Raw genomic sequence first — 17,790 nt, forward strand, 5'->3', positions numbered from 1 at the left:
GGAAAACTATTCATTTCAATGTTTTCTTCATTCGTACTCTTCATTTTAAATTGTTTATTCTATTAAATTGGTACTGTGAGCTGATCAGAGATTTTGATCCAGATCTGGGGTCCAAGGAGTTTCTTGGAACCCCACTTCTGGCCTAAACAGAAGACCAAGCCCCTCCTATCTTCCCTTTCCACCATCTGAGATACTTTAGGTGCCTGAGTTAGCTGCAGGGCAACTCTCCTATTCCATTTTCTTAATAAAACATGCTCTCACATTTGATTAATATATAATGTAGGTAAAAATCAGAAAACAAATGATACATTAAGTGAAATTCATGAGCTTCTGGTAAAAATTTATTTTAACTGCCAACAGAACTCTTATCTATAATGTATTTGACTTTCTTTATACTGCCAAAAGCAACTTTTCATCTCTTGGCATTTTCTTCACTTAATATTGGCTCGATATGTATGTTTTTCACTGCTCTTAGCAAAATCAGTTTATCTTATTTTCCTCCTGTTCACCTGCAGACTAGAACTTAATCAGTACACTTACATAACAAAATGCCCAAGTTAAGCAAAAATATCCTGCAAAATAGGAGTTATTACTTCATACAGCATACGTTTTAGAAAATACCAATGGTGGTAGGAAGTAAAGAAAAAACATACACATTCAAAAGATAATGTTTGTACCTTCAGATATCTGCTGGATGCTAAAATAGCAGTTTAATGGCACATGTACATTGAAATGAATCTAATCAGTGTTGCCCTTTACAATTATAAAACAATTTCATTGCTTCCAGAAATTTTTAATAGTTCATATAAATTGATATGACATGCACTTTTAACAGAAGCACTTGCATTTAAATCCACTCTAAATGTATATTAAATGGAAATTAGAAAATGCATTAGCTTATGCAGGAAGCGTGTTTGAAAAGTTATTTGCTCTGATTTCACATCTGACAATACTCCAAGATGGAGAACAATCAGCTTCAGTTGTTTTTCCATTAGAATGCAGGTACAGAGCAGGGATGCTCGTTAACTGAACAAGAAAGAATCCAATTTGTGCTGAAATGGGCTTGGGAGTCAGAGGTCATGGGTTCTAAACCCAGCTCCACTACTTATCAGCTGTGTGACTTTGGGCAAGTCACTTAACTTCTCTGTGCCTCAGTTATCTCATCTGTAAAATGGGGATTAAGTCTGTGAGCCTCATGTAGGACAACCTGATTACCTTGTATCTACCCCAGCCCTTAGAACAGTGCTTAGCACATAGTAAGCACTTAATAAATGCCATCATTATTATTATTATCATTGTGTGGAAAAAAAACAATTCAGAATTCCCATGTCCTTCAAAGTGCACACGCAAGTGGTTTCCTTGTCAGATGATTGAGATGGTCGCATATTGCCACAAATATATAACTCTTACCTCTAATACTGTTGGTTAGCTATAAATCGAGAACAAATTACTCCAGAAAAATTTTCACTGTCAGATAAATGAACTTTCCTTGGCACCTCCACAATATGCTCATCAATTTTCACTTTGGGATGGGACTAAGGACAGAACTGTAAATCCCAGTGAAATCGAGAGAGAAATACAGAGCACTGCCACTGTAGCTTGACTGTGTGGAGCAGTGTGGGCCTGAGGATGAAGTACTTGGATCCTGTGGAATGGGAACAAGCAAAAGTGGGGGTGATTTGAAATGAGCAAGTGGTATTCAGATGTGTAGCTATGGATGACTACTTATTCAAAATGTTATCTACCATAATAGTCAATGGTGCACTCAGCTCTGCTAGAACATGTGTATTCACTACACCCTTTTTTCACTGAAAAAAGTGTCAGGACTCACGTGATTATGAACTTTTGCATTTAAAATTTATAATGTCTTTGAGCAGCACTATTATTGTTATTACTAATGATGATCGTCTTACTGCATTTGCAGTCGTCGTAAGTGTATTTGACAGGGGAACCAGTAGAGTACCACTGTGTTTTGAATACATTTAATAATTAACTTTACTGTTAGACAGTAAAGATTTTATTCTTGTTTTCATAACTGAAATGGCACCGCTAAAGGTACCAGGACTGTGAACTGCCCATTCCCAGGTTGCCAAAATCCTGGTAAAAATAAAGCACAGGGGAGAGCCCACTTTCCAAAAGTCCTGTTCTTCAAAGTCCCTACCCAAACTCAGCCCAGTAGCCTGGTATCCTGCCATTCCAAAGAGGTAGTCCGATTCAGTTGCCCCATTCAGACTCAGTCATTACATCCTTCCCGGTAGAGACGGAGGTTGGGGTGGAGAAGACAAGGATGCCAGTAAACACTGGTTATCAGCTGTCAATGAGGCCAACTCCCAGGTTAATCAAGAACTTGCTACCCACAAGGAAACAGTTGTCTTTAGGAGCCAACCTGATGTTTTGCCAGCTTCCCCTAGACTGACTGCATGAAGAAATACTATCGTCATTTCAAAACCCTCTCACCGGATTGATTGTGAGGAGGGGACCACAACCGGTGTTAAACTATGGGCTTTGTTCACTCTGATCATTTTTATCCTCTCCAAATGACCTTGCAGTTCACTTATTATAGAGATAGCCTTTTCCTTCATACCGGATTTGGGGGAGAGCTGGAAATACCTGGAGAAATCCCTTAGTCCTTCACTTCATTTGGTCTGAAAGGGTAAAGGGAAAATCAAGAGGATAAATGGCAATTATCTGGCTATTCTGAACCATGTTGATAGCCAAACCAAATAATTCTGGACAAAAAAGGGCCACTTTGGGAATGAAAATTTCCGATTGGTTATCTGCTCCCATGATCTGTGTTGTAGAAGCTGCCAGAGAGGGTCTTTCGTGAGTCACATTTCATTTATGGCCTCAGACTGGAGCAAATGAAGAATTAAATCAATAATCTTTACAGGCCTATAACATTTCTCTGTCACATTCTTGGAACTGAAGCTTTGACAACAGAGGACGGAGTGAAAGGAGAGAGAGGTTAGCTGGATTAAGCAGAATCTAATCAGAAGTTTTAATTTAATTCAATCCAATCTTTTGCACATGCATCGTCACCTCAGGTAGACATTGCAGTACCCTATGCAGTGAGGCAGATTTTAAAGTTGAGCAGTTTTTGGGTAAAATTGACCAGTGTAGGCAGCTCATTGCAAAAATGCAGGCCAAAAAACTCCCCCTTTGTCCTCAGTTGTTTTTTTTTATCCTTGAATTATCTCTTATCTGAGTAGAGACATAATTCCATCTTGATTTAGGGTTGCTGTAGAAAACCCAATCTTCTTGGTTACCCCTTGTAATTTTCTTAATCAGAAAGGAGAAAGAACTAATGAATCACTTTACCCACAAAACTGACTAGCCTGCACCCTGGCCGCATTGCTCGCTTTTAAGGTGTATTTTCTCAGTTTTACCATCAATTTGGAGACATTTATTAAAGAGGTTTTCTTCTCTAAGTTGCTCAGAAGGCTACATCCTTTGATAGAAAAGAAAAGGAGAAGCCCCAAAGGTCACACTTGTATTCTCTAGAGAACTTGTTCTCTCTGCTCTTTTCCCTTTCCTTTTGTGTCTTCTGCTGTGGCCTTTCCTTTCTCCTGACTAGGACTCATAAGGAGGGGAGTGGGCCACAAATAAGCAGATCTGGAGCCTGGTGAGAGACCAACATTATTGCTTAGGAGGGATGAGATGAGGGGAAAAGTAATGAGCAATTTTATAATTGGCGACTTGGTTCTAATTGTGGCTCTGCAATTTGCTTGCTGGTTGACCTTGGGTAAGTCACTGAACTACTCTGGGCCTCAGTTTCCTCATTTATAAAATGGGGAGGAAATACCTGTTCTTACCACCCCCCTTAAGACTGTGCGCCCCATGTGAGAGAGGGACTATATCTGATATGATTATCTTGTATCTGCCGTAGTACAGTGAGAAGCAGCGTGGCTCACTGGAAAGAGCACGGGCTTTGGAGTCAGAGGTCATGGGTTCGAACCCCGGCTCTGCCACTTGCCAGCTGTGTGACTTTGGGCAAGTCACTTAACTTCTCGGTGCCTCAGTTCCCTCATCTGTAAAATGGGGATTAAGACTGTGAGCCCCACGTGGGACAACCTGATTCCCCTATGTCTACCCCAGCGCTTAGAACAGTGCTCGGCACATAGTAAGCGCTTAACAAATACCAACATTATTATTATTATTACAGTGCTGGGCACATAAAATTTAATAAATATGGCACTTAATAAATACCGCAATTAAATGTCACAGTTATTACTGTGTCAAACATCCATCCCAATAGTCTGTCTCCAACAGAATGCTTATAGGAATAATACTAATATTAATATTAATTGACATGACCCTTACACTTAAGGAACTTCCATTTTATGAGGGAGACAGACCCTAAAAAAATTTACAAGTAGGAAGAAGGAAAGGGGGATTTGTGCTTAAATTAGTGCTTAAGTAGTAGAGTATGTAAGATAGGTAATAGAGTATGTAAGATAGGTACATAAGTGCTAAGAGTGGTTGTGAACACACCAGGGCTAAGGGGATGTGGAAGTGCTTAATTTGCAGTGGGGGATATAATATGGAGGTATTAGAGGTTAATTGGGGAAGGAGATCTTGGAGGAAATGTGATTTCAGAAGAGCTTTGAAAACGGGAAAACCAAAGCCCTCTGCCAGATGGGAAGAGGGAAGGAGTTCCAGGTAGAGAAAGGATGTGAATAGAGTCGTGGGGGGCATACAAGAATGAAGCCCAGTGAGTGGGTTAGCTTGAGAAGGTAAAATCTCTGTACTCAATGAACCAGTTAACTTGCTGCAAAAGGGCACATCCTCATTAGCGCCCTTTTCCCGATCAATCAATCAGTCAGTAGTATTGATTGAATGCATACTCTGTGCAGCATCCTGAAATAAGCACTTGGGAGAGTGTAGTAGAGGGGTTTTTGGTGTGTTTTTATGGTATTTGTTAAGCGCTTGCCACGTATTAAGCGCTAGGGTAGATACAAGCTAATCAGTTTGGACACAGTCCAAGTCCCACGTGGAGCTCACAGTCTTAATCCCCCTTTTACAGATGAGGTCACTGAGGCCCAGAGAAGTGAAGTGACTTGACCAAGGTCACAGAGCAGAAAAGTAGCGGAGTTAATGGATATGATCCCTGCCTTCCAGGAACTTTCACTTTAGGTCTTCTAACTCCCAGTCTAATCTCTGGTCTCCTGGATTACCCTACCACTTCTGATGATTTTGTAGCCATGCAAAACTCTGACTGTGGTCACAGGGAAGAGGATAAGCAAGGCTTTGAAGGCGAAATGCAGAAGTCGTGTACTTTAGGACATAGAGGCCTACAAACTGCCTCTAAAGAGAAAGTTTACTAAAGGAAAGACAGCATCTTGGCCAAATGGAGTCTAATCCTGGCTCTGCCACTTGCCTGCAAGGTGACTTTGGGCAAGTCACATAACTTTTCTGGGCCTTGGTTTCTTCATCCATAAAATGGAGACTCAAAACCTGTTCTCCCTCTTACTGAGACTGTGAACCCTAGAGGGACCTTGTCTGGCCTGATCAATCAATCAGTCAGTCTTATTCATTGAGCACTTACTGTGTGCAGAACACTGTACTAAGCACTTGGGAGAGTACAATATAACAGACACATTCCCTGCTCACAATGAGTTTACAGTCTAGAAACTATCTTGTATGTACCCCAGCTCTTAATGCAGTGCTTGACACATAGTAAATGCTTAACAAATACCACTGTTTTATCATTATTATTATTTTAATACCATAGTAAGGTAAAGATTCAGTATACAAGGTACAGTTTAGGAGTGTACTGACCTCTCCAGTGTGTGGCTAGTGCAAACCATAGAAGTTTTCAGTGGGGGCTGGAGAGGGAAATGAAAAAGGATGGCTGAAAGAGAGTGGAATTTAGGGAAATCTATATGTATTCTGGATGAAAGGGGGTTCCTGTCCTTGCGATTGCAACCGCCGGAGGAAGCATCTCGTTATATCCCGGCTAGACTACTGTGTCAGCCTTCTCTCTGACCTCCCTTCCTCCTCTCTCGCCCTGCTCCGGTCTATTCTTCACTCCGCTGCCCGGCTCATCTTCCTGCAGAAACGATCTGGGCATGTCACTCCCCTTCTTAAACAACTCCAGTGGTTGCCTATCGACCTCCGCTCCAAACAAAAACTCCTCACTCTAGGCTTCAAGGCTCTCCATCACCTTGCCCCTTCCTACCTCTCCTCCCTTCTCTCTTTCTACCGCCCACCCCGCACGCTCGGCTCCTCTGCCGCCTACCTCCTCACCGTCCCTCGGTCTCGCCTATTCCGCCGTCGACCCCTGGGTCACGTCCCCCCGCGGTCCTGGAACGCCCTCCCCCCTCACCTCCACCAAACTGATTCTCTTTCCCTCTTCAAAACCTTACTTAAAAATCACCTCCTCCAAGAGGCGTTCCCAGACTGAGCTCCTCTTCTCCCTCTACTCCCTCTGCCATCCCCCCTTTACCTCTCCGCAGCTAAAGCCTCATTTTCCCCTTTTCCCTCTGCTCCTCCACCTCTCCCTTCCCATCCCCACAGCACTGTACTTGTCCGCTCAACTGTATATATTTTTGTTACCCTATTTATTTTGTTAATGAATTGTACATCGCCTTGATTCTATTTAGTTGCCATTGTTTTTACGAGATGTTTTTCCCCTTGACGCTGTTTAGTGCCATTGTTCTTGTCTGTCCGTCTCCCCCGATTAGACTGTAAGCCCGTCAAACGGCAGGGACTGTCTCTATCTGTTGCCGACTTGTTCATCCCAAGCGCTTAGTACAGTGCTCTGCACATAGTAAGCGCTCAATAAATACTATTGAATGAATGAATGAAAGCATCTCAGATTATTCCCTCTGTGCAGTGCAGCATAGAGAGCTGGGCTTTCAAAAGCTGATTTGAAGCCCAGAGGGATCACTTATTAAGTTGCTTGGGGCAGAGGATCATGTGTTATTTGAGAGTGATAACATCCACCTTCCCCCCCTACCCCCGGCCCCGACAATTTCAGAGGGGGATGGACGGGCAGATAATTAATCATCCTCCCGGTCCATGCTGTCTTGACAGCCAGCAACTCATTTCGCTCCTGTCAAAAGTTCAGCCTCTTCACTGTGGATGGACATTCTGAAGACTGGAAGTTCAAGAACACCCTAAAGAGGGGCTCGCCCTGTGAAAAAGATTTGTAAAAGGTAAAGAAGAAGATATTTTGGATAATGACAAGATGCATTTGCTGCAACAAAATGACCAGGGTTGTCACTACTCAGAGTTCAGAATTTAAAATGTTTGTCAGCCATAGTCAAGAGGGAATTGTCCAAATCTCCTAGGCAACAAAGGGAGCCTCATTCTGGGTTCTTGTTGCCAGAGGGACAGCTATTCATTTTGAGTGCTCCCTTGGAGTCTGGGAAGACCTCTTTAAGGATACAGTGTTTTCTCCACATGAGCAAGGGGCTAGAAAAGGTGCCTCAAATTTTTTTGTGTGGGTATTATTGGCTGGACTGAAAGATCGTCTCTAGAATGTAAGCTTGTTGTGGGCAAGGGAATGTGTCTGACAACTCTGTTTTATTGTTTTCTCCCCAACACTTAGTACAATGCTCTGCACATAGTAATTGTTCAGTAAATACTAATGGTTGATTGACTGATCGATTAATTAAATACCATTGATTGATAGGGAGAATCCCAGAGGATCCAGGCCATCCTCTTTTTCACTCCTCAGAAAACCCATTGGGTCTGGGTGGTTATGAGAACCTCTCCCAGAAGTCCTGTAATTCAGGAGGGCAGGTGGACCTGGAGCAGATGCAGGACTTCCTCACTGTGTCTGGATTATGATTGTGGTATTTATTTAGCACTTTCAAGGGCTCAAGCACTGTTCTAAGCGCTGGGATAGATATGTTAATCAGGTCGGATTCAGTTCCTGCCCCACATGGGGCTCACATTGTAAGTAGGAGGGAAAACAGGTCTCCGGAGATCTCAGAACCCGTCATGGGATTCAGAAATCTAGGACATGTAATTCACTTGCTTCATTCCTGCTCCTAACCAATCTTCTGGCCTCCCTTGTCAATGCGATATTCCCCTCTAGACTGAAGCAGTAATAACAGACCAAAAACAGTTTGTCAGTAGGCTCCTGGATCTCAAACTAATCCTGAATTCCTTTTCAGGTTTGGTTTGCTTTCTTGGTAGGAATGGAATGACTGGCAAGAGAATGTTATGTTGACTGTCAGGGAGGGAGCAGAAAATAGATGATTTGTTTAAAAACATGATATTTGGGTTTGTATTTGTCTGTTGGCTTTTTCTCTGTCTCTCGCATCAACTTCACTGATAAATGACCTTCAAGAACACTGTTTCCCCCTCTCACGCCAAAAAATTGATTTCTGTCCTCCTGACATAGACTAGGCCAGGAAGGAGGAGTCTGCTTCGTTCAGTAATCTCTGTGGTAGACAACAATTTTGTGTGCAATATCTGGATGACTCAAATCAGAGTGCATTTGGAGAGTCTGAATTATCCAGATGATTTTTCTAGTGTAAATGTTCACTTACTTTTAATTATGGTATTTGTTTTAATTGTGATATGTCTCAAGATTTCATTATGTACTGAAGGCTAGGGTAGATATAAAAGAATAAGATTGGACACAGTTCCTGTCCCTCAGAAAGCTTATAGTCTAAGAGAAAAGAAGAGTTTCCCAGATGAGAAAACTTAAGGAAGGCCCAGAGCAGTTAAGTGACTTGGCCAAGGTCATGCAACAGGCCAGTGGCAGAGCTGGGCCTAGAACCCAGGTATCCTGACTCCCAGTCCCCGAGGGACCCACCAAGACTATCCCAATTAGTTCCATTTGTGATTGGTTCCTGTAAGAGTTGATGAAGTTCTGTTACAACCGAGCAATTATTATTTATATTTTTTGTGACCTTTATTAAGAGCTTACTTTGTCCAAAATACTTACTAAGCCCTGGGGAATGGGTCAAGGATATTAATTCAGTCTAGGCCCCTGGCCCATGGGGACCTCATCATGTAAAAGGCCAATAGCCTAGTTGAAAGGGTGAGGTGCTTCGGGATCCTCTGCTGCAGCCTCAGCCTCTGACTCTGCCTTTTCCCCTTTTCACCCTATCCCTGAAATCCATCCCCACGTCCCAATCCAAAGCGAGGTAGGGACCTAATTCCTGGGGGTTTGCACAGTGGCTGGGGTACTGGCCAGGGGCAGGTTCGGTGTGTCGACCAGGGACGAAGCAGCATGGCCCAAAGAAAAGAGCACCTTCCTGGGAGTCAGTAGACTTGAGTTCTAATCCCGGCTCCACCTCTGGCCTTCTGCGTGACCTTGGGCAAGTCTCTGTGCCTCAGTTTCCTCATCTGTAAAATAGGGATCAAATACCTGATCTCCTTCCCCCATAGATGGCAAGCCCCATGAGGGATAGGGACTATGTCCAACCTTATTGTCTTCCAGTGCTTAGAACAGTGCTTGGCACATAGTAAGCACTTAACAAATGCCACAATTATTATTGTGGTGATGATGATGAGAATGATTAGCAGGGCAGCAGTTCTGGAGAAAACTGTTCCCATCTCTACTCCCCAAACCATGGAAGCCCCAGGAAGCTGGGATCCCCACCCCAACTTCACCCATTGCACGGGGACAATGTTCAGTGAATTACTACCCCCGATGCCAATCATCTGCCGGGCCAGAACAGTTAAAATAATTTTGGCCTGTTTATTTTTAAATAGTAATTGATAAAAAAAATTTACATCTGGTTGACAGGACTAGATAATTTGTAGTTTGATGACTGTTTCTCATTTGCTCAGAAAATTATACCATACTAAACTGACAGCCATAAAGCAAGGAGTTCAAGCATCTGCCCATTTAGCTATAAAGAGGATACATTCCAATCCATGGTTTTGAGGATAAGGAGATATCAATCCTCTGAAAACCGACAAACAAAGCAGATGGATAATTACTGCCCAAGCGATGGCTAAGGAGTTGTAGCTGTGGCACTGGAGATACTCCAGTGCCCGTCTTCCAGTTTGTGTGCATGAATTTGGAGCATTTTATTGGAGCCATGAAATCTGCCTTGAACGTTGAATTATTTGCAGTGATTTTTCCTTCCTTTTTCTTTTTACTTCAACCTGTAGCTAAAAAAAAAACCCCAAACCATGGACTTCTTATTTCCAATACCATGTATGACTCTCTCTCCCTCATGATGCTAAACCTCTCTGCACGCTCCTATGTCATCTTATAGATTCCGCTAGATTCTCCTGCTAATAGCTGAGATGACACTAAGTACATCAACAGTGGCAATGGAGAGAAGTGTCTACCTCCTGTTCTCCCCTCCACCATTGCTTACATCCATGCGTCGGAGGAAGAGCAAGACTCTCTGTTCTTGAGCAAAAAATAATATAGTACACCCAAGCAAGTGTTTATGTTGTCTCATTCCACCCTATTCAGGGAGAAAAATGGGATCATTGAAAAATCAATCCTCTCCTCTCTGCATAGTGGGGCAGAGGGGCAGAAAGTCTTTGGGGAGCATAAGGTTACACCTAATCTTTTTTGTGCCAGAGGAGTGTTTTAAACCCTGCCCTCCACAATTTAAGGAGCATAACTAGGCTTCCAAAGGCATGGTATCGATCGTCCTGTACATATCCCACCCAGTCACAGGAAGAGATGTGACAAAGGCTACTAGTAGTTTTTGGTTCCAGAAGTAGATCTCCCACCAGGCCATTGTACGGTCCCGAGGACTAAAGACAGCTCTCAAGAAAGCTGCATGCATAATTTCCTCCTCTGAGCAGCCTCACACTCTATTTGAATGTGTTGCCCAGCTCCCATCCTTCCTCACCACCTGGCAGGGTCCTGGCTGAAAAAGAGTTGCTAAGGAAAGTGGACAGGAGTTGGGGGAATGGGAAGACTGAAAAAAGAGAGCTTGGAAGGCAGTCGATTTCTTTGTACATTCAGAAGAGAGTACAGTCCAACTGCGTTTAGTAAATCTTATAAGCATGTTTTGGTTGGGGTCTACATTGATCACTAGCAAAAAGACACATGCTTTGGGTGGGTGTAAACAGAGACCTAAAGGCAGGGACACTGTCAGACATAGAGGCAGATGGAGATAGTTATGTGGAGGGAGAGGCAGAATACTGTGGAATTTGCTAAATGCTTACTTTATGCCAAATGCTGGGGGTATGCATTAGAATCAGATCATAGTCTAAAGGGGAGGGAGAGCAGCTACTGAATCCCCATTTTACATATGAAGAAACTGAGGCACAGAAAGATTAAATGACTTGCCCAAGGTCACGCAGCAGATTGTGGGGTTTCCTGACCCCAGTCCTTTGCTCTGTCTACTAAGGCCCAACTGTTCTCTTGGATGGGGAATCCATTACTGTTGTAGCATTTTGACATTAACAACTGCTGCAAAAATGTGCTCTGTGCTAGCCATCTTTCAGAGAACCATTCCTTACTGTCATGAAGAGGGGAAAGGAGGGAGGTAAAGCAAGGTCATATGTTTCTGTGGCACTTAGGAAATAGTAGGGAACTGATTGTTCTCTCTCTAAAACAAAATGATTAAAAAGTGAATTCTACGTCTAAAACCAATCAGTGCAATTCTCTAATATATCAGTCAAAGAGATTTTTGAGGTTTTTTTTTAAAAAAAAAACACAACCTAATAAATGATTGTGGGAATAAGCTCTTTGAGCCTACCTTTGGGGGAAATTATAGCTAATGTTTTCTAACTTTGTAGTTCATGCATTCTACCTCTGAGTAATGATAGAGCATATGAAGCACTCTATCAGCCTCTCGTTTCTTTCCATCTGAATATCCTTATTAATCTCCTCTCTTTTTCCAAACATTTCTAAGGTATTTCAATGCCAGTGCCAGTATTTGGACTGCAAGATGATTCCAAAGTCTTTAAAGAAGGAAACTGCTTCCTTGCAGATGAGAACTTTGTTCTGATTGGCTCTTTCGTGGCTTTCTTCATTCCCCTAACTATTATGGTGATCACCTACTTTTTAACTATAAAGTCACTCCAGAAAGAAGCCACTCTGTGTGTGAATGATACTGGCTCAAAGACCAAATTGGCCTCGTTCAGTTTTCTCCCTCAAAGTTCCCTGTCTTCAGAAAAACTCTTTCAGCGGTCCTTGCACAGGGATCTAGGACTGTCCGGGCGGAGAACTATGCAGTCTATCAGTAATGAACAGAAAGCGTCCAAGGTGCTCGGCATTGTCTTCTTTCTGTTCGTGGTCATGTGGTGCCCCTTCTTCATCACCAACGTGCTGGCTGTCATCTGCAAAGAGTCGTGTAACGAAAATGCCATGGGAGTGCTCCTGAATATATTCGTCTGGATCGGTTACCTTTCCTCAGCCGTCAACCCACTGGTCTACACACTCTTCAATAAAACCTACCGCTCGGCTTTCGCCCGCTACATCCAGTGCCAGTACAAAGAAGAGAAGAAGCCTTTGCAGTTGATCTTGGTGAACACTATCCCTGCCTTGGCCTACAACTCTAGTCAGCTCCAGCTGGCACAGATGAAAAGCCTCAAAAAAGAGGGCAAGATGAAGGACAATTCTAAGGTTAGCAGAGGAAAACATCATTGCGCTAATGCGTCAAAGACGAGTCTCGGTCTGGCGGAGGACACGGTCAGCTCTGTGTGATTGCACTGGACCACTTATGGCTACTATGGCAACCGTGATGTGGCACATCAAGCAACCGACAAGCTGGGTGACTTGGGAAAGCCAGGCAGGTCCAGTAGAACTGTCAGCATAACACAAGCCTCATGTTCTTCTGCCAATGAAAACCAGGGTTAAATGCCACAAATGTGCACTTTTTTTGAAATGTTCATAAGGTACTTCAGCTGTTTTAAGCATAGGCTTTATTACACTTATTTTTTTAATATCCTAAATAATATATTTCTTAAAAACAAATATCATTTATTGTATTATACTAATAAGGGCCCGAAATAAATCAATTTTGCTATTTTTTATTTTGCAAAAGAAAATATATTATTGTGTGGTTTATTGGCAGCATGGGATTGAACTGGTTACTTTATGCTGTACTTTTTAACCACAAAATCATTAATAGAAATCATGGAGAACGAGCACTTTTTAGGGCCATTTTGACAAAAAGAAATGTTAGTTTATCAGTACACTCGTATATGTGTTTGTGCGTACGTATACATATACCATGTACACGCCTTGACAAAAGCACCAAGGATAATTAAATGAAACCAATGTGGATTAGAACAATGGAATTATTTCTCGTTATTTTTTTCATTCGTATTCCTTCACGAATGCTACCCTAAGATGTGAGGAGTTTCTCCACTCCTATTGACTTCATTGAATTTGAAGTTAAATAAGATGTTTTTCTGTTACCCTGTACTGATAAAAATTGCTGCTAATGAGAATTTCTTCCAGTGCTTCATCATACACTTCCCACGTTTTGGGATTCATTCATTCAAAGTATTTATTGAGCACTTACTATGTGCAGAGCACTGGACTAAGCGCTTGGAATGTACAATTCAGATGAGATTTTCAATATGCTTTTGAAAGGATGTTAAACATCAACAAATATTTTCCTTTAAGTAATGCATGCGGCTCCAAGCAGAATTTTGGCCCTGATATTTTTTGTCCTCTCTTTATTAAACTTGTTCCTCATTTGAATGTTGGGTTGTTTTGAAAGAGCTGAGAAACTTGGGTGTTTTCTAAAAGATTAAAAACGATCATTCAAATGTATGTATAAATCTTGATACTGGGCCTTTGAAGTTATTGCTGTTCTTCACAAAGGGATTTCATTGCTACTAAAATGGGTATCCGCGAGTAAAGGTTTTGAGAGGGTTTTCCAGTGGAAATTATTCGCTTTGAACTAGAATTGCATGGGGGCAGTGAAAATATCCTCTTGCCGAAGGAAGATCTGTGTGGTTTGCCCTGGGAGGGCAAAACTTGTCCTTGGAGTCTTTACTGCTAGTCCCACAACAGCCTGCCTCAATACCCATTTCATGTATATCAATCATTCAATCAGTCATATTTATTGAGCACCTACTCAGTGCAGAGCACTGGACTCAGCACTTGGGAGATACAGTAGAATTGGAAGACAGGAGCATAAACTTATAATTTAGCAGGGAGGATAGTCACAAATAAATATCAGGTAGGAAGGACCAATGGACTATAAAGATATGTACGTAGGAAGTAGGGTGGAGGAGTAAGTTCCCAAATGTTTGCATGCTTTATAAGCCCACTTGTGTGAAAGACTGTACTTGTTACAGTGCTGTGCACACAGTAAGCGCTCAGTAAATACCATTGATTGATTGATTGCTTTGGGGCTAGTGTCCTGACTCTCCTTTGGTCGCTTTGGGTTAGTCTGTGTGTCCTCTCACCATATAATAATAATAATAGTGATATTTTTAAAGCACTTTTTATGTGCCAAGCACTGTATTAAGCTCTGAGACAGTTACAAGATAATCCAGCTGGACCCAAACCCTGTCCCCCACAGGACTCACAGTCTAAGGAGGAGGGAGAACAGGTATTTAATCTTCGTTTCATTATCTTTTCCTTATACATTTTCTCATAGTCTCTCACTCTCTCTCATTCCCATTTTCTTTCTCTCTCTTGTTGCTGAGAGCCCATAGGTGTCATATGCTTTAGAGAGTCATGTGAGGGGAGAGTTGGGGAGGGAGAAGTACAGCAAAAAAGAGGGAGAATGAAACTGCAAGGGTGGGGGCACAAAGGAAAAAAAAATGAATGAAACACTAGGGGGAAGAGAAATAGTTCCAGTGGCAGGGGAAGAGAAAAGGGAATAGAGGAACCAAGCAAGGCCAAAACACTAAAGGGAAGTTGTCTAAAGTACAAATAGAAAATGAGTTCACTTTTCTAAGGCGTAACAATCCCATTGCTCCCAAGTTGGGCTTACTTTGAAATTTAATTCTCTGTTTTCAATTGGTGATCATTTAGGTAATGTAGAGTCTCCATACAACTAAATAAGCAATATGTTTGGTGTTTTGCCTTATTCTCTTTTCAAAAGCGGAAAGAAGGATAGGATCTGTGAGCCTCAGCTGTCACTAAAGTCAGTTCTCAGCCCTACAGACCCCAACCAGTGATATAATTTGGCAGGAAGAGAGCCATGCATCCACTGCCTCCAACCAAAATGCCTAAAAAATTAAGATGAAAGGAAAAAGTTGCCTCATCATCCTTTCTGTGGAATGAAAGCAAAGCTCCTTCCATTTGCATCAATGAAACACAAAGTTTTCATTTTTCACGAATTATGAAATACAATGGATATGGTTTTTCTTTTCTCAGTGACTGAAAGTCCCATGTAGGACAGGGACTGTGTCTAATCGATTAATAATAGTAGTAATGTTTACTGAGTAATTACAATCTGCCAGACACTGTATTAACTACAAGATAATCAGATGAGACATAATTCCTGGCCTACATGAAGCTCTTAATCCAAGAGGGAGGGAGGGAGGACAGGTTGTTGATCCTCATTTTACAGCTAAGGAACCTAAAGTTAAATAAGAAGTTAAATGACTCACCCAAGGTAAGTCAGTGGCAGAGCCCTGACTAGAATTTGGCTCTCCTAACTCTGTTTTGGGCTCTTCCCACAGTACCTCTCAGTGTTTGACATATAATAAGTGCTTAAAAAATACAATTGCAAATCAAATGAGAGGTGGTAACCCCAGCAAAAAGTGATCGATTCCAAATCTGAAAGTTCCCCTAGAGCTAACTATATTTAGAATTAGTTTTCACAAAGAGATCTGTCACCCAGATTATGGTAATGAATATTGGTAGAAAATACTTTCTGGTTTGCTTTTGTCACTTCTGCAACTTTTGGATATTTTTGAACGAACATTTTAGATATGTTTAAATAATTTTGATGTAACAAATATATTGCTAACTAATGAATTGGTTCTCTAATTCAGCTGCTGGTATTTAATAATGTACCAGTCAAGCCTATATTCAGTAGTCTCTGAAGAGATTTAAATAGTACTAAAACTCTATTTTGCACACCACTTAATATACATGAAAAAATAAAGTTGCACATTTTACCCCATAACTTGAACTGAACCTATGTAATTACTTACTGGCTCCTTTTGAATAAATGTAATATAAATGTGTTTCTCCCTCTCTCCAGAAGTATAAATATATGTGCATGCATATATTTAGATGAGTGTATATATGCATGTATATATGTATATACACATCCACTGTATTTTAAATCCTCATTTATCTATGAGAAGGGAAAGAGAAGGAGATATTCATGAAAGCATACTGTACGTTCACAAATGGGCATGTTTGTAATTTGTAAATTTAAATGTGAAATTGTATTATAATGTTTTTATTAAGTCCCATTGCTGTCAAAGTAGATTAAAGCGTTTCACTGGCACCAGCTCCTTTATAACCTGCAGTTTGTCCTAAGCAGTTTTTGAGAGTATGTGCTAACTAAATTGTTTGTTCAAAGAAAAAAATAGTAGAAATATCATATTTAATGATCTCCAACAAGCTAATATCTTGGAGTATTTTATACTCTTGGTTAACCTCTGATTATCTTACTTTCAATAAAAACTCATATTTTGGGGGAGGGCTACTAGATCTATGGCTATCTCTGTCTTTCCACCACCTATGTAAAGGGTTACTGAACCCTTTTCTAAAGTTTAGAGTAATATGTTTATGCTTCCAATCTAGGGGCAAGGCTACGTGCCCTTCTTATTTCAGAGTACACTGGATCATAAAGCATTAATTCATTCAATAGTATTTATTGAGCGCTTACTATGTGCAGAGCACAGTACTAAGCGCTAAAGCATCCTACTTAGACTGTGAGACCCAGGAGGGACAGGGACTGATTAACTTGGATCTTACCCAATGCCTGACATATAGTAAGAGCCTTACAAATGTCACAAAAAAAAAAAAAAAAAAAAGATCCGCTTGACCATAGTGCCTTCTGGTGGTTATTTTTAAAGTAACATCTTCATCTGAGACAAACAATGTGCCGCCTCTATTTCCATTGAGTTCTTTGCACAAAATGTGGTCATCCAGTTATTCAGTACCATTTACTTGAACAACAGATTCAGTGCCACTTTTCTTCATATTACTTGGAATAATACAGGCCAGAAAGGTCTCAAGGAAGAATGACCAGCAATTAAGTAAGTAGCCCCAAATGTCAGTGACAATACTGTTAATGAGAATTGCAATTTATAAATCAGTGTGCCATCACACACCTAGTTAAGACTTTTTGAGATGTGAAAATTTTACTTTTAGGCCCCAATGAACTATGGATAAGGATTGTGGAATGAGGAAAACTAATTTACTGTACTATTACAGCTAAGACCTTTTTTTTTTTATATCTCTCTATAGCTCTTGATTACAACGTACTCAAAAATGGTATGTCAGTATATGCTAACTTCGTGCTATTCTCTCCTCTGCTCCCGTCCTTAGAGCCATTTGCAGGTCTGCCTAGCCAAACACAGTTTGGGATTGTTTTCTTTTGTGTATCAGGTGTGGCCCCTCAATTCATTTGCCAGAACCCAATGGATAGTCTTTCATCTTGCTTTAGCCATAGCCGCCCCCCTGCAAAACTCTTTTCTTTTTACACTGAATCTAACTGGAGCCGGAGATACCGGGTTTAAGAGTTATTCTGTTCATTTGCATTCTAAGGACAAGTTTTACGGGGGCTAATTTTCAGGTGCAATTTAAGGTCTTTCTTTTTAAATAAAGTATTTATTTTGTAGAAGCCAAGAGATACCTCAAGTAAATGAAAGGAATAAAATGCTAACTTTATTACCTAAAGTGTGTAGTTTAAATTCCTGTTCCATTCCTTATCTATCAATTGTATTGACTCAGTGCTTACAGTGTGCCGAGCACTGTTT

The 17,790-nt window shown here is 41.2% G+C and overlaps 1 protein-coding gene across 1 annotated transcript in view; it reads left to right on the forward strand.

Annotated features, from left to right (window-relative positions):
• HTR2A (5-hydroxytryptamine receptor 2A) overlaps window positions 1–13,663 on the forward strand; it is a 30,253-nt gene extending 16,590 nt beyond the window's left edge. Inside the window, exon 3 of the mRNA XM_001514118.4 lies at window positions 11,793–13,663. Coding sequence (XP_001514168.1) covers window positions 11,793–12,586 — 794 coding nt within the window. The 3' untranslated portion in view covers window positions 12,587–13,663. The remainder of the gene's footprint in view (window positions 1–11,792) is intronic.
• The last annotated feature ends 4,127 nt before the right edge of the window (window positions 13,664–17,790 follow it).

The sequence above is a fragment of the Ornithorhynchus anatinus genome, chromosome 20 (genome assembly GCF_004115215.2).
Source record: "Ornithorhynchus anatinus isolate Pmale09 chromosome 20, mOrnAna1.pri.v4, whole genome shotgun sequence".
In the NCBI taxonomy this organism is placed as follows: Eukaryota; Metazoa; Chordata; class Mammalia; order Monotremata; family Ornithorhynchidae; genus Ornithorhynchus; species Ornithorhynchus anatinus.